The sequence below is a fragment of the Schistocerca serialis genome, chromosome 3 (genome assembly GCF_023864345.2).
Source record: "Schistocerca serialis cubense isolate TAMUIC-IGC-003099 chromosome 3, iqSchSeri2.2, whole genome shotgun sequence".
NCBI classification, from domain to species: Eukaryota; Metazoa; Arthropoda; class Insecta; order Orthoptera; family Acrididae; genus Schistocerca; species Schistocerca serialis.
Window position 1 is genome coordinate 1,014,284,300 of NC_064640.1, and position 27,881 is coordinate 1,014,312,180.

The window sequence follows — 27,881 nt, forward strand, 5'->3', positions numbered from 1 at the left end:
GCCGTATGTCAGTTTACAGGACTGGAGCTGAGTAGCTACTCAGTTTGCCTCGCAAGGTCTGAGTGCTTGCCAACAGCACTCAGCAGACCAAATGGTCACCCATCCGAGTGCTACCCCAGCCCGACAGTGCTTAACTTCGGTGATCTGACGGAAATCAGTGTTACCACTGCGGCAACGCCGTTGGCATCACAATATTTACTCCATATGAATCAGGACTGTATCAAGGAGCTCTCCATCTGTATGTGTTACACAACTATACTCTGATCATGTACTGTAAACATTACGTCCAAATTGCTATAATATTTACATTTTATTTACTGACTTACCTTGATTTATCACCATTTAATCCAAAGTCTCCCGGGACTGGCCCTTCTGTCAGTCTAGCAATAAACTGAGAAAAGAAGAAGAAAATATTAATTTCAGGGTGCACTATAGGTTTTCCACTACTTTATAATTTCATTAAGAGGTCATTATATATGCAAGAAGAACTGACAAACTGCCGGCCGTGGTGGTCTAGCGGTTCTAGGCGCTCAGTCCGGAACCGCGCGACTGCTACGGTCGCAGGTTCGAATCCTGCCTTGGGCATGGATGTGTGTGATGTCCTTAGGTTAGTTAGGTTTAAGTAGTTCTAAGTTCTAGGGGACTGATGACCACAGATGTTAAGTCCCATAGTGCTCAGAGCCATTTGAACCATTTGAACTGACAAACTACAAATAATTATTACATGCAGACTAGTGCTCAGTAACTGGGGATTCTCATACTCCCAGTCTTGAAAATACTGGACTGAAGTACTTTCTTGCTCTTTACACACATAATAATCAGTTTATGTTAAGTGAACTGTAGTGCTTGTGTTGCTATGGATGGATATAGAGATGTATTAGACAAACGGACACATACATACATACATACATGAACGTTTCTGTGCACTTTACATTCAGCGCTCATACTAAATTATTGAGAGACAAATATGCTTAAAATGATAAAAGTTTAAAATTTTCCATTACAGTTATTAAATAACTAAGTCCCTCCTCCCCCTAGGCTACAAAAGCTTTTAAAACTGAAATAAAATATTACATGTATTGCTGTGGAACAGACTGAAATAATACGGTAGATACTAGCTAATCATTGAACTAAAATTGTTAAATGTGGCATTAAAAACACATTAATACCTCCAACCTAAATACTGAGGCTGGAGTCTGGGTAAAATTACAGACAATTATCACACTCATCTCACTGTTTGCTAAAATAGAGGACAGGTCCTTCCTTAAATTTATAGCTACCCTCATCAGAAAATGTACCTTCTGGTTCAACAATGAAGAAATGATTTTCAGTGGGCAAAACATGTTTCTGCAGTACATCTCTAACAAGTTCCCTAAGCTGCTGTGTCAGTGTCGTCATTTCCTGGGGTTCTGAAATGCTGTAGCACCCAGCTACTTCTAATTTTATAGTAGGATAAGGGGGTCCTAGATCATTTTTTTCTGCTGGTTGTATCAGTGAAAAAAAAAAATGACTGTATGGCATTGATGACTGGGAGTTCCCACCTGGGGAAATTCAGCTGCTGAGTTGCAAGTCTGTTCAGTTGATGCCACATTGGGCAACATGCGTGTCAATGATGATGAGGACAAAATAATACACAGTCGTACAGCATATAAAATCTCAGACCTGGCCAGGAATTGAACCTGGGCCTGCTGCATGGCAGTAAGATGCAATGGCCACTCAGCTAATGGGACAGACGATCTGTGGAACTGTTTGTTTGGAAGGCAGTTAGGCAATCTGAGTACAGATGAGAAAAATTAGTATCAACAGCTTCAACCCCTCCTCCCCCTCTCCCCCAAAAATGTTAAGAGCAAAGACAGTCCCCTTGCTAAAATCCACCAACGAACACTGCAACAAATTTCTGGAGATTTTGCAAATTTTGCAAGAAAATGACCAATTCAGAAACGCTCTGTTTTTAAAAACTATCAAATCCAAAATAACTAAATCTCCCAACAAGCTAAAGAGTGAATGTGCTCCAACCTTAGCATAAAACATTAATATTTGCCACACCACTTTCTGAAAGGTAGCTCTCTGCAAAAAGTGCAAACAGTTATTAAAAACATATTGCATGTTGGCTTTCCTCTTGGGATTTTTAGCTGACACTTGTTTAATGATCTTTTGGATGTTTCACTGAATGGCTGGCATTGTCAAAAATTCACTCTTCATTGCTGGTTATTAAAAGGTGCAAACAAGAGCAAATGATTATAAAAAAGTGCATACAGATATTAATTAGTGCATACAGTTATATATATAACTGCATGTGGATATTAATAAATGGAAACAGTTCTTAATAAGTGGAATCAGCTATTACAAAATCACTCCATGAGTAGAGTGTTCATGTGCTTATGATAAGGAATAAGGAGTATAATGACAGAAAAAAAAGAGATTAAACTGAAGGCATGTAAGCTGATCCTTTAAGAAGGAACAAAGTGCATTTTTGAGATTACCATTCCAGCTGAGACCAATAATCATTAAATGTGTCTTTTGTGTTCCCTCACTCTATTTGACACTACTGGGAGGCTTGTCACACTAAAGAATTCAAAAATATGTCATAAAGCAGTTATTTCAATGGAAACAGTACAACACTTGTCACAGAGAGGTACCAAATGATATAAAGTTAAGTAGCAAATGAGTCATTTTTTTTAAATTTAGTTTGGATTATTTCAAATTACCACATAAGCAAGTTGAACAACTTTGTGGATATTTATAAAGCACACCAATACTCACTGTGTTACCAAATTTGCCTGGAGCCATACTGTTCATCATGTGCATAATTAAATATACACACATGACCAAGTAAAATACTGCATATATACATATCAGCATGTACCAGTACCATCCAGTTACAGATTCTGTCGTCGTATGAACAACAAAGTAAATGTTTATAGTGATAACAACAACTGATAACGCTATGGATATTGTATTCATTACACTGAAAATGAAAAAGAGAAAATGGAAATATTTTAGTATGGCAGGTAAAACTTTGCTACTGCAATGATTCACACACTGTATCAAACACAAGAAGATAGTGTCCTGATATATTTACCATCCAAAATGTGTTGAAATGTAAATTCAAATATTATAAATACACAAACTCCATAACATTCAAGTGCACGTTGTCTCACCAATATACTGTTCTAATGCAAGGAAATAGTATGTTTATTTTATAACTTCATCATATGCTATACAAACAATAATCATTTACACAGTAATATAAAAAGTATGTGTGATGTAATGTACAATAAAAAGTAAGCCCTCACTACAACACTAGTCAGAAACACACATCCGGTACAAGGAGCACAGAAGCTAGTAATTTTAAAGAATTCTGCAGGTGTCTCATTGAAGCTTTTTCATTCCATCACAGCAATGAACACAGTCTCACTCTATGGGGCAATCAAATGAAACTTAGACGGGGGAGAAAGTAATTGCCCACTGTGAGACAAAAATGGTCAGTGCCTTCATGGAAAAATGTTTGCATTTGCTTATGGCACCACGACTGTACCCAGGTGTGCACTTCTTTGTCAGAAAGCAAGTCAATGGCCATGAATGTCTTTCTTTGTGGCTCCAAAAATATGAAAATCGCATGGCGGGAGATTGGCACTATATGGAGGATGTGTAAGGGCTTCTCAGTGAAACTTCTGTAGTCTAGTCAAAATCTGTGGGTGGGTCCACATCTTGCCAAGGTTGTTTTGAGTATGCTGCAAAAATTTCTGCTGGGGCACCCTTACACATCCTCCATACAATCCCAGTCTCCCCCCACACAATTTCCATGTTTTTGGAGCCCTGAAGAAAGACATTTGTGATCATTGATTTGCTTCGGATGAAGAGGTGCATGCCCGGGTACAATCATGGTTCTGTAGGCAACCAAAAACATTTTTGCACGGAGGCATTTACCATCTCGTCTGACAATGGGATAAATTTACTAACACTTATGGAGTTTACTTTTGAAATAAGAAACATATTACTTTTTTCCATCTGTCTCATTTTCATCTGACTGTCCCTTATATAATATCTGTCCATCTATTGTCAAGAATCTGGAAAAGTGCATTTAGGTTGAGAGGATTCCTTATGTTACACGTGCTGTTAAATAATGCAAAGATAGAAATTAATTGGACACCTATACTTTAGGAAATGAAAGCCATGCAAATATAGCCAAGCAGACTGCACATTTCAACAGAATGAGTAATAAATGATTGTCTTTCCAAAATCTTAAGTTTATAAACCTGAAGGGGAAAGTCAAGGTAGACAAGCAAAAGATAGCAAATGCCTAATTCTTGCAGTTTAAGAAGGAAGAAGGGTACAACATTTTGGAAACAGGTAAGGGATTTCTGTGACTTTTGTCGATATCCAGAAAAATGCCCTAGAAAAAATTGGTAGCTCCATAGTGGGTACAGTTGTGACACACAAAGCGTAACCCAAGAAATTCTTGGGATACACATACACACAGCAAAATGTCACAAACAAGGTGAAAAACTTATTAAAAAGAAGAAAGTCCTAGAATGAGTATGGTATCATAAGTATATACTTTGCTTTTCCCTATTACTGCTGATTAAAACCCCAATAACAAGACACAAAAGGTATTACAACTCCAACTGTGACCAGTATATTCTTAAGTTACACTGCATACACCTTCTACAAGAACAGAAATGTTTTGAAGTAGTTCTACTTTTTTTATTACAGTGTTCATAATGAATGCATATTATTTCTTTTGTAAACTCTCGTCACAAGTTTTGTAAAGGCCTCGTCGCTACTGCTGTGGAGGCCTCATTGCCACTGTCGTTTCGGTTGGCCAAGTCCCTGAGTTCAGGAAACAGCTTCTGGTGCAGTACACTGCTAAGACAATTTCTCCCTGCCACTAATACACAGCTATACCCTACAGTCAGGTAACAGGATAGGAGAACGAAGGTTCTAAAACACTCCAACAAATTAGTAATGAAGTCACACAAATGAGTTAAAAGGTTTACTTATCTTTGTGACTTGTTGAGTGCTTAAGTCTGCAACACTGCATGTAATATAAAACAAAAAGGACCCTCAGTAGTTAAATGCAAATTATCATAGGTAAACTTCACAGTCCATAGCAAATGCAATTTACAACAACTTTATGTTAAATTCTAGGAGTTTACTAAACAACATTCCCTGTCTAAGTCAGCCCTGGACAATGATCTATAACCTAGTGGGTGAGAGCTGCTCTTCTATCTTCCGAGTAGGCTTCTGTCGATTGTCCAGTCATTGGCAGATTGTACTCGGCTGGTAGTTGGCCGAGGCAAAGTCGATATGTTCATCCGCAGAACCGTCCGTGGTGCTGATGGAACTCGTGTAAGTGGTGAGTCTGTATAGGACTGGTATCAGCTTGCATCTTTGTGTCTGTGGTGCTTTTGCCCTGGCTGTGTCTTCCTCAGACAACACATCAACTTCTTGGTGCATTATTGAATATATGGTAACAACTGATGCAATAACGCATCAGTTGATTAGTAAGTATAGTAATATTATCACTACATTTGTGCATGATGTATACTGATATTGAAGACATAACTTTTTTGGATGTTGTGGCCAACAGGAAATAAAAATTCTCATGGCACTGGAAGATCTGCGTCTTAGGACTATTCCCAACCACCACTCCACATTTTCTCTTCTTTAACTGATTGGCAAGGCCCTCACAATGTTTCCTTTCTTTTTGTGACTTCTCATTTTAGAACAACACATAGAGCTCATAACATAAAATGGAACATATTAGACGATGATTTCTTATTTTGTAATAATTAGAAACAAAGGTTTGTTAGATGGATAATTTTTATCTTCCCCCCCCAACAATCTCCAAGCATTCCACGTCTACTATAGTGTACTCCACTAGCCACCTTTGGGTGTGTGGCAGAGCACAAATGAGTTCTCGTGCTGACTGGATGAATAAATTACTACTACAACTACTACTACCACCACCACCACCACCACCACCACCACCACCACCACCTAGCAAATTCACATGATTTCTTTGTAAATTTACATTAAAAAACTGTTTTGGTTCTACACATATTCAGTCTACAAATGACACTACCATCAGCCCAATAAATTACAAGAAGGAACTGCTGGCCTTCTATGTCTACACTTGTCTTCATTACAGGCAATCTCTCTCCTCTTTGGATCTAAGTGACTTGCTTTTTCTTTCTAACCTTCCTCAACTTTAATTAATTAGTTTTCTTGATTGAAGCTTGCTTTGATACAATTACCATTAGTGTCAAAATACCTAATCCAGTGCTCCATTTGTAAAAAACGAAAATTGGTTCTTGTACCATGACCTTCCAGGGAGTGTTTTTAAAACGTAGACTTCTTAAAACCTCATTTTAATGCTTTTATGAGCATTTTAAAAGTGTTAATACAACATTTGGTTTACATCGCTTCAACCCCAGCAAAAGTTCTATTGTACCACATCTCAAAATCTGTGGTTCTGATTTCTTCTCATCATAGGTATTGGTACGGTGTACTGGTGCGTACTGTCACAAATCAAGCACTGCCTAGGTCACACAGTATCTTTCTTCCAAAAAAGATTTACTGAAGTTTTCTTTTGGTTACTCCACTAAATAATATTAAAGCTGAACTGTTCACGGGTATTCGATGTACTTTTGGGAATTGTCAAATATTTGCAAAGGGAGTTCTGATGAACATAAAAATCCTTTAAGAGAAGTGTAGCATGTTTGTGTTGACATGCCTGAATCAATTCTATATTCACACAAAAGCCGCCTCCTAACTTCTATAATTTTTTGCAGAGAGTAACAGTCTATTATATACTTATATTTGTGGTTATTTAGAACTGACTCCATGAAGAGATGCTATTTCTTCATTGTTCTACGGCCAGAACACATCTGCTAATACACAGTATAGTTACCATCTGTTTCCCACTAGTCATCATTATTAACTGAAGATCAATTGATATGAACACATACAACACAAGTTTAATAAAATGGAAGTGTTTTGCTACTGCTCTGAAATGAAGCTGGGCCACAACCTTCAACATCTTTTTTTTTCCTTTTTTCCCCCTTCCAGCACAAATTTCTTTTAACTAGTTGTTATTTTCTTTTCACAGATCTCATATATGTTGTCATACTGTATTACAGTTTATAGCAAACCAGATGTGGTAGACGAACAGTTGCTTCACAGTGATTAAAGTATCTGTAGAACATTAAGAACTCATAGGTGTGCACATCTGATATAGCTTTTTCACAAGACAAATGTCAGCTTTCACAAAGATCACCACAAAATGGTCATAGGTGAAAAATACAAGCAGAAAAAAACAAAAAGTGTAATATTTTGAATATCTCAGAACAAGGAATACAAATTGTGGAAAACCCGCACTATATTCTTATCCACAGATCTTTCCATAATATGGAATATACCTGGCAGGTGAAGCATTGGTTTTGTGGCAATGGTTAGTGCAGTAATGTCATACAAAACGCAGATCTATTTACCAATACCTCTATTACAAACCACACAAGCTCATAATCTGATACAAATACCAGTGATGGTGATGCATTAATACCCATAGTACCCAAATGAGTGCAACAGCAGAGGTTGTTGTCCTCACAGAGCAGATTAAACATTCAGGTAGGACAGAACAAAATGATTGTATCATAGTTCTATTGAAAGTGACACCACAATCACATTAGCAGACAAAAGTGATGTACAGCAGAAAAACATTTAACATGAAATTAAGACGGCAAAAATTATTTTTCCCATTACAACAATTTTTTGTTAAGCAGTGCCTGAGGAAAACAAGAGCCATACAATTTCCTCTTGTCAAATTTTATTACAGTACAATAACTCAATTTCCTGCTATAATTTTCTCTAGTGACTACATATTTTTTTCTTTTGCAGTGTCCATTTCAGCATAAAAGTTTTGGCAAATTGTTCAGTATCGTCCATTGTTTTATTAATTTCAGCATTTGTATGTCATTGCAACAGCTCTGCATACTTTTCATGATGATCTGCATTTCTGGTGTAGTGGGGACTGGACCTGCAATGTGGGTTTCATTGTCAAATACAAATTCACCACCACCGCCTACATTGATGTGACCTTTTGCGATCTGAACACACTCCAAAATGGCTGTCATATTTGGCATTGTACATACATCATTCTCAACTGCAACAAATTCATCCAGGGATATTGTAGAAACTTTTCCAAACATTTAATTAAATGTCACTTCAGTTTCAATATCTGCTGATTCTTGAGGTGACATAGAATCTGACACATTAGAGAATCCCATAGAGTGAAATCAATTTTAAATTGTTTATGGTTCCATAAAATTCTTTACAGAATACTAGATGTATAACACATCATCAATAATCAGACAGAGATCTTTTTTTTTTTTTGCTTTGATTGCTGGTAGATATTTATGGAACAGCTGCTTAGAAAATGTAATTTCACATTTTGTATAATGCCTTCATCACATGGTTCTGAAACACTTATGGTGTTAATTTAATTTTGGGATGTGCCACACAATTATCAACAATCAACAGCTTTTCTTATGAAAATCACTTTTCCAAATTGAGAATACAATCAGTGACCACAGCGGCCACTATCCAAGCTTGTTTGTTCATCATACATTCGACTAGTAACGTTCCTGCGTCTTTTCAGATTTCAGTTTTCCCTAAACTGCTTTAAGCCACTCCATCCTTATTTGAAGCATAAAAACTGCCTATTTTCATACAGTTTCCTCTGCCATTGCATGTAAACAATTACAGTGCCTATATATCAAAAAACAAAGAGCCAAATATGAAAACTGACTGAAGTGTTTTGAAGTGTTTGGAAACTGGCAGAATCCAAAGACAAGCAATAACATAGTAACAGATGCAAGCATGGTTTACTTTGTTTAGTCTTAAAAAAAAAATAATAATAAAAACAGGGGGGGGGGATAATAAATTTGTTAATAAATCTGAGTGACATCAGGGCTGCACATAGTAGATTTATCTGAGAAGCAAAAGCTTTTAATGTTAGATTTTTGTTCCATGTTAGATGGAAAAAGCATGAAATTACTTAGTATTTTGCCGGGACAACAGTATTACCGGTATTTCGCGTCACCCAATCTTCATGTTAAGTGTTTTCATGTTAAATCCTTTTCACTGTAATATATTCAGCAATAAAACTGACGAAACAGTACTAAAATTTATGAACTATCATTCAAACAAAACACAACAGTCACAATGCTAAACAAAATGTATGAGAGTGTGAAGGATGAATAACAATTACAAACAGTCAAAGTAGAACAATCAAAACTGCTGGGAGGTGAGGGACCAGTAGAACACTAATGGGTTGAGAAAGCTGTTAAAAATTATCACAAAGTTTCATAATTGTTTTTCCTCAGAGTTATAACCAAAAATACAGGAGGCAAAGCACAAAATGATAAAGTGAGCTTAGGACTCAGTTGATGAAATAGGCATATCACATTTTACCAATAGCGAGATTTTGTTCATTTCACAAGATCAAGAAAATAAATTCCGTACAGTTTCACAAAATTTATTTCCAAGTAGAATGCTGCAAATACATGCTACTTGGATAAAGAATATGGTACGTGTACAAGAGACTATGAACTACATTACTGTCAGTGCAACTGTTCACAAGTGCCTGTTCTCAAACACCCAACTCCATTATGATATCTGTTTCATGAGTTGCTCACTCCTAACCATTCAGTTACTACATTTTATAATGCAAGTAGTAACATACCGATCTATTTGGTTTCAATAAGTAGGCACTGGTTAGTTTGTCACAGTAATTCCAGAATTTTAACTGTCAAAATGCCTGACTGAGGTACCACTTCTAACTTGTCATACATAATATTATTTCTCTGTTTTTGAGGCATACAATAGTTGAACTGGAAAGAATGAAACATTTTCTTTAATTATAGATTTGCAGTTATGCCAAACCAAAATGAATTTGCTGGACACAGGGCTCTGAAACTGGGGTTACAAACTGGAAGACAATCATCATACTACATAAAGTCACCTAGTACTGTCACGCAGTGGTTGTATATTTCTTTATCCACTATGAATGATTTGGACGACATATGAAATAGAATATGTTTCATGTGGACTATCATACCATCAACCAGAACAACAAAACATTCAATTTCATTCCTTCACATACAATGTAATTTTTTAACACTTACTGCAAATCGTCACAACAGAAACAGGAACCTTGAAGTGCAAAAAAGCAGCCAGTTATACAGGCAATTATGGATGCAAAATATAAGGAATCATGAAAAATTCTTTGACATTGTCTATTATGCATTTTACAACTAACCGATAATCTAATGCAACTGGCTTTAATACTTACATTCCGTTTTGAAATTCACCCATAATTTTTTGACTGCTCGTAAATGCTATTGTTGGTATAGTAGCAAATGGTAATTGTAGACTCATTATAGCATTTAACAAGTCATTCATGCCCGATAGTTCATTTATTTCACTGTAAAACGCTACAAAGAATGTTGGGACAATGGCAATTGTCCTTGTGAAGAGGATTCGTTTCCACCTTGACCACTGTAGATTCAGGAATCCCTGAAATAAAAATTAGAGTTAACATCAACTTTTTGTCTATTGTTTGACATTTATGATAAAATAATAGATATAACACCTATGCTTGGAGATTATCATATATTTACACTAGTATGCACAAAGAACATAGAAAACCAGAACTAACTGCTGGGTTCACACAACGTTAACTCAAAAATGGTGATGTGATGAATGGTGATGCCATTACATTCTAGTTGCACTTTGATTGTTTCAATTTTCTCACTATTCTTTGTACATGAAAATGGGTTAGATATCCCTACAACCAATAAAACTACTGGCATGGCATGGCACGGCTTACAATCAAGAAAACCAATGAAAAAAAGCTTTATGCTTATACATATGATACAGACACACAACAGGTTTAAATATTACTGAAAACTCAGTCCATCTGTACTCCAACAGCCACCTCAAAGCATGATGTTTAACTTTTAAATACTAGATTGTGCAAAATGTGATTTAAATTTAGTCCAGACTTCTCTCACTTGCTTTTTACATAATATCTCTCACTTACTTTTTACATAATACAGTGCATCAACAGTACCATCACAAATAGTGCAAAACATGCAAATAAGAGTGACTGCGGAAGGAAGTTAGAGCCAAACATCCTGTCGATGAAAATTTCATTAGGTACAAAGCACAAGCCAGGTTGACGAAGAAAATTGGCAATGTCATTTGGTAGGAACCATCCTGGCATTTATCTTAAGCAATCTAGGGAAAACATGGAAAACCTAAATGTGGGTAGCTGGACAGGGATTTGGACAGCCCTCCTCTCGTATGCTTGCCCAGTGTATGAATCACTGACTGCTTTCAATTACAGCAAAGCCAGTGGTCAATGTGCTGTGTCATCCTAACAAGACACAGCCAGGGCGAAAGCACCACAGGCACAAAGATATGAGCTGGTGCCAGTGCCAGTGCCAGTGCCATAGAGATGTTCCACCAGCGCCACAGAGGATAAATATATCGACTTCGCCTCGGCCAATTGCTGGCCGCGTACAGTCCACCAACAACCGGACAACAACGGACAGAAGCCTACTCGGAAGATAGAAGAGCAGCTCTCATCCACTTTGATATAGATCATCATCTGGGGCTGGCTTAGACAGGGAACATTGTTTAGTGAACTCTTAGAAGTGAACAGACAGTTGTTGTAAATTGCATTTGATGTGCACCGTGAAGTTTACCTATGATTATTTGCACTCAGCCATTGAGGGCATTATTGTGTTGCAGATTTCATTATTCGACAAGTCACAAAGGTAAGTAAACCTTTTATGTAATTTTTATTTAATTGGATAGATAAAAAATCTACTCACCATGCTGCGGCAGAACACACGCGTAAAAGACTGTTGTAATTGGGAAGCTTTCAGAGCCAGTGGCTCCTTCTTCAGGCAGAAGGGTTGAAGTGGAAGGAGGAAGGGTGAAGGAAAAGGACTGGAGAGGTCTAGGAAAAGGGGAAGATTTCGGGAAAGTCACCCAGAACCACGGGTCAGGGGAGACATACCGTACAGGATGAGAAGGAAACACTGACTGTTCGGGACTGCACTGCATGAGATTTGAAAATCTGAGAACATAAGGTAATATGCAAGACAGAGATTACTCCTAAAACACTATGCACAAGTTAATATAAGTGATAGACTAAGTGCATTGGGAGGGGAGTGGTGAAAAATAGATGGGAAATAATGAAAGATGTGGAAAACTAAAAAAAGTGAAGCAAAGAGTAAACAGTGAAGAAATGCTGAGACTGAAGAAATTAACATAAATTAAGGCCATGTGGGTGGCGAGAACCAAGGACATGTCGTAGTGTTAGTTCCCACCTGCAGAGTTCTAAGAAACAGGTGTCTGGAGGAAGAATCCAGATGGCGCCTGTGGTCAAACAGGCGCCGAGGTCACGAATTTTGTGTTTCAGAGCATGCTCTACAACAGGGTATTGCGAGTTGCCAGTATACACCCTCTGCCTATGCCCATTCATCCTAACTGATAATTGATGTAGAAGGCTGAACAGTGTTTACATAATAGCCAGTATATGATGTGTTGTTTCGTAGGTGACTCTCCCTTTGATAGTATATGTTTTGCCAGTTACAGGGCTGTTATAGGTGGTGGTAGGAGGGTGCATACGGCAAGTCTTGCAGCGGGGACGGTCACAGGGTTAGGAGCCACAGGGCAGGGAGATGGATGCAGAAAGAGCATAGGGTCTGACAAGAATATTGCGAAGACTGGGAGGGCAATGAAAAGCTATTCAAGGTGTGGTGGGCAAAATTTCAGACAGAATGGATCTCATTCCAGGGCATGATTTTAGGAAGTCATGGCCCTGTTGGGGTAGCTGATTAACACATTCCAGACCAGGATAATACTGAGTCACCAGTGGTGTGCTCCAAAGCTGTTTTATGGAGGGATCAGCAATACTAGTATTGGATGTGATGACCTGGGAAATCAGCTTTTTAGTTAGGCTGGTGGGGTACTTACGTACAGTGAAGGCTGAGATGAAAACGGTAGTGTATTGCTCTAAAGAGTCTGCATCTGAACCAATATGTTTGGCTCGGATGCCAAGGCTGTATGGGAGGGAACGTTTGACTTAGATAGGATGGCAACTGTCAAAATGTAAAGTACTGTTGTTTGTTGGTAGGTTTAATGTAGAAAACAGTGTGTAGCTGGCCTTTGGTGAGGATGAGATCAACATCAAGGAAAGTGCCATGGGATTTACAATAGGACTACGAGAAATTTAATTGGGAGAAGGTATTCAGAGATTCCAGGAATTTTAGCAGGTCAGTCTCACCATGAATCCATATGGTAAAGATGTCATCAATGTATCTAAACCAAACCAGGGGCTGAAGATTTACGGATCCCAGGAAAGCCTCCTCCAAGTGACCAATGAAAAGGTTGGCTTAGGAAGGAGCCATCCTGGTTCCCATGGCCATACCCCTGATTTGCTTATGTGTCTGCCCCTTAAAGGTGAAGTAGTTGTTGGTAAGTATAAAGTTGATTAAGGTGAGTAGGTAGGATGTCATAGGTTTGGAATCAGGTGGGCACTGACTAAGGAAATGTTCAGCAGCAGACAGGCCATGTATGTAGGGGATGTTAGTATACTGGGAGGTGGCATCAATTGTGACAAGCAAGGTGCGTGGTGGGAGTGGGACGGGTATGGATTTCGGATGATCTAAGAAATGGTTGGTATCTTTATGTAGAAGGGAAGTCTTTATACTATGGGTTGCAGGTGTTGATCAACTGAGACAGATTCAGTGGGTGCTTTGATGCCAGGAACCATGGGATGACCAGGATGATTGGGTTTGTGGATCTTAAGAAGAAGGTAACGTGGGGGTGTGTAGTTTGGGTGTGGTGAGAAGTTCTATGGATTTCAGTGTTAGCTCTTGTGAGGGCCTGAGGTTTTAAGGAGGGACTGCAGGTCAGTTTGAATCACAGGGATGGGATTTGATGCTGTATGAAGAGCTGTCAGACAGCTTCACTAACATACTTGTTTTGGCCAAGTACTACAGTGGTAGATCCTTTGTCTGCTGGGGCGTCAAATGTTGCCTCCCATACAGCCTTGGCATCTGTAGCAAATGTATTTGTTCAGATGCAGACTCTGTAGAGCAATACACTACCATTTTCACCTCAGCCTTCATTACACATAATTGCCTCACCAGCCTAATTAAAAAGCAGATTTCCCATGCCATCACATCCAATCTTGGTACTGCTGATCCCTCCACAGAGCACACTATTGATGACTCAGTATTATCCTGGTCTGAAATGTGTTAACCAGCTACTTCGACAGGGCCATGCCCTGAAGTGAGATCCATCCTGTCTGAAATTTTGCCCACCACACCTTGAATAGCTTTCCGTCGCCCTCCCAATCTCCACAATATTCTTGTAAGACCCTATGCTCCGTCTGCACCCATCTCCCCACCCTATGGCTCCTCCCACTGCGACCATCCCCACTGCTAAACTTGCACTATGCACCCTCCTACCACCACCTATAACAGCCCTGTAACTGGCAAAACATATACTATCAAAGTGAGAGCCACCTGCGAAATGACATGTCATATCAGCTATCATGTAAACACTGTTCGGCCTTCTACATCAATCATCAATTAGGATGAATGGGCATAGGCAGAGGGTGTATACTGGGATCTCACAATTTTCTGTTGCAGAGCACGTTCTACAACATGACACTCATGACCTTGGTGCCTGTTTGACCACAGGCGCCATCTGGATTCTTCCCCCAGACACTTGTTTCTCAGAACTCTGTGGGTGGGAACTAGTACTACAACATGTCCATGGTTCTCACCACCCACATGACCTTAATTTACATTAATTTCTTCCGTCTCAGCATTTCTTAACTGTAACTACTCTTTGCTTCACGCTGTTTTAGTTTTCTACATCTTTCATTGTCTTTCCCATCTATTTTTCACCAATCCCCTCCCACCTCTGTTATGTAGAATGCACTTAGCCTATCACTTTTATTAACTCATACATGACGTTTCAGTAATAATCTCTGTCTTGCATATTACCCTGTTTTCCACCTTTAAGCTCTCAGGTTTTCAAATCTCATCCAATGCAGTCCCCAACAGTCAGTCTTTCCTTCCCATCCCGTACGGTAAGTCTCCCCTGACATGCAGTTTTGGGTCAATTTCCCAAAATCCACCTCTCCAGTCCTTTTCCTTCACCCTTCTTCCTTCCCCTTCAACCCTTCTGCCTGAAGAAGGAGCCACTGGCCCCAAAAGCTTACCAATTACAGCATCTTTTACGTGTATGTTTTGCCGCAGTTTGGCGAGTAGATTTTTTATCTATCCACTCAAATAACTTTGTCAATAATTGATTGTTTTCGTTTTTAAGACATTTGTGTGACTTTGTTACTAATTTGTTCGAGTGCTGTAGAACCTTCGTTCTCCTATCCTGTTACCTGACCCTGGGGCAGAGCTGTGTAATAGTGGCAGGGAGAAATTGTCTTAGCAGTGTACTGCACCAGAACCCATTTCACGGACTCACAAACCCGGCCTACTGTAACAACAGTGGCAACTGGGCTCCCCAGCAGTAGCGACGAGGCCTTTATAAAACTGGCAATTAGGGCTTCCCAAACTGGTGATGAGGTGGCAGCTCCCCAAGCCGAAAGCAGTAGCGACAATGGCTGGCACGACTTTTGCCTCGAATTTAAAGTGTTCTTATTTGCCTTGTTGCTCCTAATCCAACACCGCACATTTGTGACTCTTTTGTTCTAGTTGTGGGAGAACATCATGTACGTCACACCTTTTGCTTTTGTGTCATTGCTATTGTCTAATTAATTACAATGTCAACCCCACCCAATACCCAACAACAATTTATAATTCATTATCCTGTGATGCAACTGTAACCTATGCCTGCCCTGACTCCAGCTCCCAAATCCACAGAATCTGCCAACTGTATACCTGTTCCTACCAAACCACTGCCTAATGTGGATGTACAATCACTGCAGGATTTTAATACATTCCTTAAATTTCAGATGCAGTCACATCAGAAGCTGACCGAAATCGTGACACAATTTGTCACACATCAAGCGGCAGCTCAAACAGTAAGCAGTCCGTCAACAGCTGTGCCTGCAGCTTCCGTGTCACAGTTCCTGCCGCAGTATCGTGCATCCGACAAAAACACAGAAGACTGGACAGAGTATACTGCACAATTCTGGACCCACTTATAAGCCCACCAAATATCAGGTACTGTGATGCAGATGCAGGGTGACTTCCTTTCCGTTGTCGGTGTATCAGTGTAAAACTCTTCCCTACGTCATGGCCTACAGACGTTGGTTATGAGACATTAGCCAGTTCATTGAATAAATACTATGAAAAGTGTAGCAACACTGCGGCTGCCTGGTTTAAGTTTTTTCGTTTAAAAAAGCAGACAGGACAAACATACCATCTGTGGGTGAACAAATTACAAGGCTTAACGTGGAAATACAAGTTCCGTTGTGAATGTGGACAATCTTACAGTGACTATACGTTCAGGGATGCAATCGCACAAAATATGTCACACAACAGGATCTGAGAAGAGATTCTGAAATATTCTGATCCTACTCTTGAGCAGGTATTGCAGATCATTGACTACCAAGACTCTTGCGATTTTGCTGTAGACAGTTTTCAGCGGCCTGGTAATATTTGTGCTGCAGAACAGAAGGATGGCAATATACTACTGGCCATTAAAACTGCTACACCAAGAAGAAATGCAGATGATAAACAGGTATTCATTGGACAAAATATATTATACTGGAACTGACATGTGATTACATTTTAACACTATTTGGGTGCACAGATCCTGAGAAATCAGTACCCAGAATGCCTGGGCATTGAGTCAAACAGAGCTTGGATAGCGTGTACAGATACAGCTGCCCATGCAGCTTCAACACGATACCACAGTTTGTCAAGAGTAGTGACTGGCATATTGTGACGAGCCAGTTACTCGGCCACCATTGACCAGACGTTTTCAATTGGTGAGAGATCTGGAGAATGTGCTGGACAGGGCAGCAGTTGAACATTTTCTGTATCCAGAAAGGCCCGTACAGGACCTGCAACATGCGGGCGTGCATTATCCTGCTGAAATGTAGGGTATCGCAGGGATCAAATGAAGGGTAGAGCCATGGGTTGTAACACATCTGAAATGTAACGTCCACTGTTCAAAGTGCCGTCAATGCGAACAAGAGGTGACCAAGACATGTAACCAATGGCACCCCATACCATCACGCCAGGTGATACGCCAGTATGGCGATGACGAATACACGCTTCCAATGTGCGTTCACCGCGATGTCGCCAAACACGGATGCGACCATCATGATGCTGTAAACAGAACCTGGATTCATCTGAAAAAATGACGTTTTGCCATTCGTGCACCCAGGTTCATCATTTAGTACACCACTGCAGCCGCTCCTTTCTGTGATGCAGCATCAAGGGTACCCGCAGCCATGGCCTCCGAGCTGATAGTCCATGCTGCTGCAAACATCATCGAACTGTTTGTGCAGATGGTTGTTGTCTTGCAAACGTCCCCATCTGTTGACTCAGGGATCAAGATGTGGTTGCATGATCCATTACAGCCATGCGGATAAGATGCCTGTCATCTCGATTGTTAGTGATACGAGGCCGTTGGGATCTTGCACGGCGTTCCGTATTACCCTCCTGAACCCACAGATTCAATATTCTGCTAACAGTCATTGGATCTAGACCAACGCTAGCAGCAATGTCACGATACGATATACCACAATCACGATAAGCTACAATCCGATCTTTATCAAAGTTGGAAACGTCATGGTACACATTTCTCCCCCTTACACGAGGCATCACAACAATGTTTCACCAGGCAACGCCGGTCAACTACTGTTTGTATATGAGAAATCGGTTGGAAACTTTCCTCATGTTAGCACATTGTAGGTGTTGCCACTGGTGCCAACCTTGTGTGAATGCTCTGAAAAGATAATCATTTGCATATCACAACATCATCTTCCTGTCGGTTAAATTTCACATCTGTAGCACGTCATCTTCATGGTGTAGCAATTTTAATGGCCAGTAGTGTAGCTCTAGTGCTATGCGGTCCTATTAACAGTCACATTTAATGGCACACAACAGCTCTGTGAAGAATTTCAAGAATTGTTTGCTCCTGGCATAGGTAATGCCAATAACTTTGTAGCGCATGTTACGCTTAAAGACAATGCACAGCCATACTTTTTCAAAGCACATGCATTGCCTATTGCACTTCATGAACAGGTTTTAAAAGACTGGCTCACTGGCAAGAAAATGGCATTATCGCACCAATCTCTGCAAGTCGGTGGTTTTCCCCAGTAGTTTATGTTTGCAAACCATCAGGAAAAATTAGGATCTGTGCTGATTAAAAGTCACTGTCAATACTAAGACAGTTGTGGGTACTTATCCATTACCTCACCCTGACAAACTCATGGATCACTTAGGTGCAGGTCACTATTTTTAAAAATTTACCTTTGCAGTGCCTGCCTTCAGATTCCTGTACATGAATCTTTGCAAAACGTGTTTGTCATCAATACATATTTACGACTTCCTTCGTTTGCCTTTTGGTAGCACATCAGCAGCTGCCATTTTCTAACGCTACCTGGAAGAGCCGACTGCTTCTGTACCTTCATGTACAAATTACCTGGATAATGTAGTAGTTGCTGGTCGCACAGCAGAAGAACGTCTTGCCAACTTGCACACTTTATTTCAAGTTTTGTGTGAGGCTGGACTTAAGTGTAATAAAGGAAAGTGTGCCTTTTTCCAGACAGAAATAGAATATTTAGGTCATGTTATCAATTCTCAAGGTGTTCATCTGACACAGGCACATTTTGAAGCAATGTGTGATCTCAGACCACCTCAGAATGTCAAATAATTGCAATCTGTCTTAGGGAAGCTCAGTTACTACATTCACCTCATCCCCAAAGCAGCTCATATAGCAGCTTCCTTGCATCGCCTTCAACGCAAAAATGTTCCTTTTGTTTGGTCCAAAGATTGTGACACAGGCTTTCAGAAATTGAACCAAGCATCGATCACTGAGCAATGCTGCTTTCATTTCGATCCAAAGAAACCTATCATTTTGGCCATGGACACATCAATCTATGGAATTGCTGCTGTTTTGTCACACCAGACTGGTTAGTCAGACAGACCTATTGCCTTCGCTTCCAAGCTTCTGAACAAAGCTAAGCAGAATTATTCCCAAATAGAAAAGGAAGCTCTTGCCATAATTTTTGGAGTGACTAAATTGCACCAGGACCTATATGGTCGGAAATTCTATTTGGTCACGGACCATAAGCCTTTGCAGTCACACTTCAATCCAGCCAAACTGATTCCTATTCGTACTGCTCAGAAATTGCAATGTTGGGCTCTTCTTTTCTCCCACTACCAGTACAAGATCATTTATCGGGTCACTTCTAAGCATGTGAATGCAGATGCTCTCTCACATCTACCTACGGGATCTGATGCTGACTTCAACACTTCCGAAGCAGCATGTTTTCAAACTGATGCACAAGAAACTGACAATGTCAAGCAGTTTCCCTTGGATTATCGCAAAGTAGCACAAGCCACTTCTTCCAATCCCGATTTGCAAATTTTGCTCCGCTACATTCATACCGGATGACCATCTTCTATCAAGCACATTGTTAGCCACATTGTTCATCGATATTTTGCACATCTGACATGATGCTTCTGTTGTTCATGGTGTCATTTTGCTTCACACAGAGTGAGGGCATTCACGTGTGGTGATATTGAAAGTGCTTCAAAGAAAAGTACTCAGCTTATTGAATCAAGTTCATTGGGGTGTTGTCCACACAAAACAATTAGCTTGGAGACATTGCACATGGTTAGGCATGGACGCGCAAATAGAAAGGATGTCTCAACTGTGTCAAGTGTGTGCGAAACATCAGGCTGCCCCTCCACAATGCTTTTTGTAAGTGGCCCAAGGCAGAGGCGCTTTGGCAGAGTGTGCATGTAGACTTTGGTGGTCCTTATTGGAACACATAGTTAGTAGTTGTTGATGCACATAGTAAATTCACCTTTGTTGTTCCCTTGTCATCGACAACATCTCACTCCACTTTTCAAGTACTTCGGTCCACATTCTGCATCGAAGGTTCATCATGGACAACGGACCAAAATTTTTCTCTGCAAATTTTGAAGATTTCTGTACAGTGAGCGGCATATGCCATCTCACCTCAGCACCATTCCACCCTAAATGCTTTGTTCACGTGTTCAAACAGCAAATGGACAAACTCTGCTTGCGTCATCCACGCAAACAAGCCTTGCTTCACTTCTCGTTCACTTATCACTCCCAGCCCTGCAATGGCCCTCCGCCCACAGAATTGCTGCATGGGCGACGCCACTGCACACTCTTGCATTTGCTCCATTCCCACTGCTGGCAGCGCCTACCGACTCCAGTCAGCCAACATATTGGATTAGCCAATCCATGTTTTACAGAAGCTATAGCAGAAAGAAGTCATGGGAGTGCAGCGTCATTACTAATTCAATTGGTTCGCATGTTTTCAGATTCGAGGTCCTGATGGGTTGCAGACGTGGCCTCTAAATCAAATTCACCCTTGTCACTTGCAAAGTTCTGCCGATTCTCGTATATTAAGGGCCTTCCCAGTCAACGCAATCCGAGCGCCATCCATCAGAGTGGGGTCATGCGACACTGTTTCTGGACCTCGAGCTGATGGACACCAATGCGACACCACAACCATCCATTAGCATATGTCCGGTGTCATCTACCACACCACCAGGGCTGGGTCAACCCTGCGCTGATGTCTACCGAGGGGCCTTCAGTCAGTAACATACGATTGGGGATTCACGCCATCAAGAAGATACCCTGTTAATGGGTGCTGAGACACACCTTCCGAGTCGTTTTTCAGCTGGAGTTCCCTCGCAGTTTGAAGATCTGATATAGGGTGTGAGCAGCGACTTGGCACTGGCTAAAGCAACAATCACCACTCCAACACTGGTGCCACCACCCACACATCCCCCTCACTGCCGATATGGTGCTTGGCCATATGTGAAGATCGAGTGGTGGTTTGGGGGAAGGAGTGCTGTGTCATCCAAACACAACACAACCAGGGCAAAAGCACCACAGGCACAAAGATGCGAGCTGGTGACAGTGCCATAGAGGTTCGTCACTTACATGAGTTCCATCAGCGCCATGAGCAGTGCTGAGGATAATGATATCAACTTTGGCAGTCTGTACTCAGCTGGCTATTGGCCGAGGCAATGACCAGACAATTGACTGAAGCCTATTCGGAAGATAGAAGACCAGCTCTCGCTCACTTGGTTATAGATCGTCATCCAGGGCTAACTTAGGGAACGTTGTTTAGTGAACTCTTAGAAATGGACAGACAGTTGTTGTAAATTGCATTTGCTATGTACAGTGAAGTTTATCTATGATTATTTGCACTTAGCCATTGAGGGCCTTTTTTGTGTTATATTACATGCAGAGTTGCAGACTTCTCTATTCGACTAGTCACACAGATAAGCAAACCTTTTGACTCATTTGTGTGACTTTGTTACTAATTTGTTGGAGCGTTGTAGTACTTTCGTTCTCCTGTCCTGTTACCTGGCCCCGGGGCATAGCTGTGTAATAGGGACAGGGAGAAACTGTCTTAGTGCTGTACTGCACCAGAAGCCATTTCACGCAATCACCAACTCGGCCTACTGTAACAACAATGGCAACTCAGCCTCCCTAGCAGTAGCAACAAGGCCTTTACAAAACTGGCAACAAGGGCTTACAAAGAAATATAAAAGAACTGCAGTTTTTCCCCAAAAACTGCTATTGTGTATAATTTGATGACTGCCCAAAGAAACTTTAGGTAAAAAAGTAATAATTCACAGATTTTTTATAGCTAAATTATCCAACCAATTCCCAATCACAATGAAGGACACTAAACCAAAGTAATTTTTTTGGTCAAATTCATAACTTTTATGAAAAATTAATAATTTTTAACTTACTGCCAATGACAAATTCTGGAGGGATGGGGTACAAGCTTAGATTCGACAACGACAGGGTAATAAATAAACTGTGGATTTTTTTCAATGACTAATCTTCTGAAGTGATTTCAGGAAATTAAAAAAACTAAATCTGGGTAACCGATGGGAGATTTGATCCTCATTTCTTTCAATTACAATTTATGATGAATGACACAAAATTTGACTCTCATCTCCAAGACAGAAGATTGGTTTCAGTTAAATTATTCTATATGAAACGTACATCAGGAGTACCTCAAGAAGGTAAAGTTATGTAGTTTTTTCTAACCTGACAAGCCACATCAGGCTGGTAAAGAAAATAAGTCACTACCATTAACAAGTAAATCAATGATAAAACAGCAATTTCTGAGCATAGATCATCACTGAAACCATACATATTAAGGACATCATAAAGAATAAGAACAAAAATGTAACTCTCACCACAATAATTCCCTGCATCACAAAGCAAGTACATTGTGAATTAATCTGGCCACAGCTGCAATATGGGAATGAGATCGCAAGGAATGCATTAGTAACTAATAGATTTTTTTCCCTTTATTACCAAGTGAGTGTAGTTAGCACACTGAACTCGCATTTGGAAAGACGACAGTTCAAACCGGTGTCCGGCCATCCTGATTCAGGTTTTTCACAATTTCCATAAATAGCTTAAGGCAAACATCAGGATGGTCCCTTCAAAAGGGAACGGCCGATTTCCTTTCCTGTCCTTCCCCAATGCGAGCTTCTGCTCCGTCTCTAATGGCCTCATTGTCAACGGGATGTTAAACACTAACCTGCTCCTCCTCCTTTTCCCTTCATTGTTTATTTATTTACTTATTTATTTATTTTGTTTCAGGAGACAGTAATTTGTAAAAATGCAAACCTTGGCATAAATCAGTCTTGTTTAGGATACTTTATCAGGTATCTGATACTAAATACCACAAGTACATTCTAAAAGAAATTATGTTCACTGAAGGCCACACAGTACCCAACAATAAACATAACGCAGATGATTACCACAGAATAATTAGCAAACAAACTGACTTTAGAATTGTTCAATATCCGACAGTAATTCATATTCACCACCTAACCTGAGTATATGTAGGAAAGGTCAGATCTAGTTCATATCATGGCTACAACTTGCTTCTGCAACTGTGGGCGGGTCATATGGCCCTGTCCACTGATGTGAGAGGCATGTAAATATTGTGGCCTCACACTTGACCAACAGTTCTCACTATTCTCTGAAGCCTTTGGTAAGCATTATTGACAGGAGAATGATTGAGCTTGCCCATGTTTGCGTTTCTCAATTCAGATCACTCCCCGGACTGTTTGTGCATGCTCACAACGGCTTTTGCTACACTCTGACGGATCTCGCTCCTGGATAGCCGTTCCCTTCATCAACTCGACCATCATCAACTGCACCGACCGCCTGTTGGTTCCACCGTCTCTCTCACCACAAGCGGGAAGGGTCGTAAACTCTGTTCTGCCTATGTAGAGTAGGATAGAAAAGTGGTAATGAGGACTTTCTGACTGTGTAACTATTCAGTGTGAGACACAGAGCCCAAATTTCTAAAGTTGTGTGAGCAGCAGATGCAGCAGCAACAGCAAGAACAGCAATGGGAATTCCAACAGTAACAGCAGAAACTGCTACTACAACTACTGCAAAGTCTACAACAGTCTGCAGATGCAGATGCAGCAGCATCACCACCACCTCTCCCTTCCACTTGCTTCAATGAGACGAATGAGAGTTGTGAGGTCTGCTTATGTCATTTCATTCTTCACTACAAGGCAAGTCAAATAACTGACCCTGAATGTGGGAGTGCACTCTTACTGTTCTCTAGTAATAAACTGTATGAAGTGGTGCAAAAACTATGCTCACTCTCCAACCCCAGTAGTTTGAACTTTTCTGATGTTTGAGGTTTACTGACTGACATTATGATCACCAACCCCACACAGTTGCAACTAGGCTTATATTTAATCATTGCGTCAAGTAATGTAAGCAATCATATGCAACATGGGCTGCTGACTTCCAAGGCTTAGCATGCATATGTGATTCTTCTTGTAAACAATGGGGCACATTGTAATTAATCCACAAGTATGTTATACATCTACCTTCTCACAGTGAAGTTAGTGCACCAGCTTTAGAGTGACGCACTAAAAATTGCCAAAGCTCACGAAGTAACAGCATCAATGCAAGCTACACTTCACAATACTTCTGGTATTAGTAGTTGTTTTACGATCAACTGATTACAACCAATTAATGTCAACATCCAATTTACTGAGCACTGATTGTCCAGTAGCGCAGTGAAGTGGTATTCAGTAGTTAGTGATCCACTGCCCTCATTGTCCACAGTTGCACATCAAGAGAAACGCTTTGTTCACTGCTGGTGTCTCCCACGGCAAGCAGAAACTCATACAAAAGCTTCCTCCACATCATCATCATCATCACAGAGACCCAGAAAAGTCAATGCGATGAAACCATGTCCAGATTGCAGCTTAAGGCATTGACAACATCACTGCTCATTCCGCGACATCACCAGTTTTGCATGCTGCAACCCAGAGCATCTAACAAATGTGTGCCTTGGGCAGCAAACAATAACAACAACAACAACAACAACCACTACCACACACAGCAGCATGCTCCACAGTATCTTGCTAATGCCAATAGCAGCAGCAGACAGGATGCAGAAGGTCATGCTCATGCTGCAGCTGTAAATCAATTTGGCAATGGCAAAATACCAGTTCAACACATGTGTAGCTGTGTCTCTGATTAATGTGGACATATACCCATATATTAACTCCTCGCAGCTGCAGTACCCTCAGCACATAGTGGTGATGTACAATGAACAGTCGATCCTGCTGCGTGGTCAGATGGTCATCTAAACAAAGTATAAAAATGTAGCTCAGCGACTAACCCTGCTAGTAGCAAACTCTGTGTGTTTTTTGGTTTGCAAATTCAAGAGCAAGTGAACTTAGTTTCAACCACAATTCCATTCAAAGAACTTGATATATTATGTGTGCAATATAAGCACATGTCTGAATTTACATTAAGTTGTGCAAAAGGGTTCAAGTCCACGTATCTTTAAAGCAATCAGTAGCGCATAACATTCATAGAACATATCCAGTGCCTTTTGCCATGCATGATCAAGGGAAAGCAGAACTAGAGAGATTGTAAAGTAATGGAGTAATATTTCCAGTATCTTACCAATGGTTAACACCTATGGCGGTTGTTAAGAAGCCAAATGGATCAGTTACAATTTGTGATGATTTTAAATCTGATATGAATCTTTAAATTTTCCAGGTGTAAAGAGTACTCCATCTTCAGATGTGTATTTTGCACTGGAGACTGATAGTTCATGTTGCTACCTTTATATCAAAAATAGGTGCAAAGACACAAGCACAAAGGCAGTCCGCTACATGAGCAACCTTTGTTGAGTTATGCACCCTCTTCGAATACTGTTCCATCTGTGGGGTACAGGCACATGCGTAGTGTGATATTACATGTGTGCTCACTGTTGGAATGCCTACGTGCAGAGTTAAAATTCAGATGCCAAAATTGACAAAATTAAATGTCACCAGATGTGTCATTGGTCATAAAATGTTTCCTTTCTGAAGAAATTAAAGAAATCACCAGGCCCTACCCTTATCCAGCCGAAAGCCATCATCATGATTAATGACATTTTGTGCTAAACTTAAATTTCCATCAATTCCTTACTAATTGAATCACACAAGGATTTCGTCAAGGCCAAGATTTCCATTGCAGAGTAATCCATGGAGTGCCTGTGGAGATACAATGGTCCACTACGGTTGATTTACTGGATTTGCTTGCCATACACCCACACATACAGCCCTGTATTTGCAGATGTCTAGCTGCCACTATCTATCACAAACTATGGGGGTCCCTCACATGTTGGTGCACTGGGCACATGTTGTGTCTGATGGAGACAGACTTGCATACGAGCTGGAACACTTACAATCAGTATTGAAGATCAAAGATAATGGATAGTCTCCACATCACATCAGCACAGCTTCAAGGAAGAAGAAACATGACCACCCACAAGAGCAAGAGAAGAAAGAATGATTTAAGTCCAGGGTGTTCCTCCCTTACATCAGCAATATTTTGTCAAAGGCAGAATCTTAAGAAAAAATCATGTAAAAGTAATCTTTCACCCACACACAAAGACTTGTGCTCTTCTCAGTTCAGCAAAGAATGTTCTGGGATTGTGGAAGGCTGGAATCTACAGAATACCTTATCAGTGTGGCAAGGCCTACATTGGTCAGATGACATGCACAGTGTGTGAAAGATGCGTTGAACGTGAGTGCCACACTCGGCATTCGCAGCCCAGTAGGTCATGCACAGCTGAGCATTGTATCTCCACAGAACACTACGAATTGCTCTGCCACAGAAACCTTGGCCTAGACAAGATCCTTCTGAGATCCAATTATTAACGAATCAGCAGAAATATGTTTAGTGCAAAATCTCATTAATCGTGATGGTGGTTTTCAACTGGATAAGGTGTGGGATGGGGTGATTTCTTTAATTTCTTCAGAAAGGAGACATTTTATGTCCAACGACACATCTAGTGACATTCTATTTTATTAATTTTGACATCTGAATTTTAACTCCGCAAGTGTGCATTCTGACAGAAAGTGCACGTTTTACCACATTATGCAGGTGCCTGCACACCACAGATGGAGCAGTATTTTAAGAGCATGCATAACTCAACAGAGATCGCTCATGTAGCAACTGCCTTTGCACACCTGCCTCTTCCCACCTATTTTTGGTAAAAAGGTAGTGAGATGAACTAGCAACCTCCAGTGCAAAACACTCGCCTGAAGATGGCTGAATGGTTGTCAGCCAAGATGATATGATAGGAAGTTGACATTGTCTGGTTGTAATCCTGAAACTTCATGGAATAGATTATAAGTTTACCATTAATGCTCAGGCTAATGTAGATCTGTATACCATTCCCAGGCCTGAGAAACTGTAGGCAAAATTGACTGGAGGCCACTATTTTTCCAAGATAGATCTTGCTGTTTCTACTTTCAGTTGGCTACAAATGATCAGACAAAACAGTTCTTAGTCAGTAATATGTCATTCAGCATGTGCTGTTATAACAGACTGCCATTTTGTGTTGCAAAAGCTCCAGCAATATTTCAGAGGTATCTTGAGCAACTCATCCAAGGTACTCCAATTCTGTTAATTATTTAGATGAATTTCTAATTACCAGGATAACATGGAAGCAGAACCTGCAAAATCTACAGATGACGTTTGGGTGGTTTTAAACCCACAGTCTGCATTGTAGCCCTGATAAATGTAGTTTTTTTGAACTAAAAGGAAAGTATCTAGGACATACATAGTAAACAAGGGCTCACAACTATGCAGTGTCATGTGGACACAATTAGTAAGTAGCATACCACTTCATAAGAACCTCAAAAACCTATAGCTGTTCCTGGGCAAAGTTAATTTTTATGTGAAATTCATTCCCAACATGGCCCAGCTGTCATAACTGTTTAATCAATTGTTTAAAAAAGGAGTTAAATTCATGTGGTCAGAGACCTACCAGATAGCTTTCTTGCAATTTAAAAAAGTAACTTAGTTCGGCCCATTTTTCAGTGACATTCAACCTGGACAACCACTCAACATTTGCCATCAATGTGTCGGACTGTGGCATTGGTGCAGTGCTGTCCCACAAGTACACCGATGGAACATAACAGCTCATTGAATTTGCACCCACAACATTAACTGGAGTACAGTAAAGTTACTCGCAAACAGGGAAAGAATTGTTGGCTATCGTACATGGTGTCAAGAAGTTTCATGTACATCCCTATGGT

At 40.4% G+C, this 27,881-nt stretch overlaps 1 protein-coding gene and 1 pseudogene across 7 annotated transcripts in view; both read right to left on the minus strand.

Annotated features, from left to right (window-relative positions):
• The window catches only part of LOC126471475 (protein Malvolio), a 393,678-nt gene that overhangs the window by 28,696 nt on the left and 337,101 nt on the right, over nt 1-27,881 (minus strand). For all 7 annotated transcript variants that reach the window (XM_050099674.1, XM_050099678.1, XM_050099676.1 and 4 more), the window contains 3 exons: nt 10,358-10,581; nt 2,764-2,968; nt 327-391 (listed from right to left, as the gene is read on the minus strand). In XM_050099674.1, coding sequence (XP_049955631.1) covers nt 327-391; nt 2,764-2,968; nt 10,358-10,581 — 494 coding nt within the window. The remainder of the gene's footprint in view (nt 1-326; nt 392-2,763; nt 2,969-10,357; nt 10,582-27,881) is intronic.
• LOC126472183 (5S ribosomal RNA) lies at nt 68-185 on the minus strand (annotated as a pseudogene).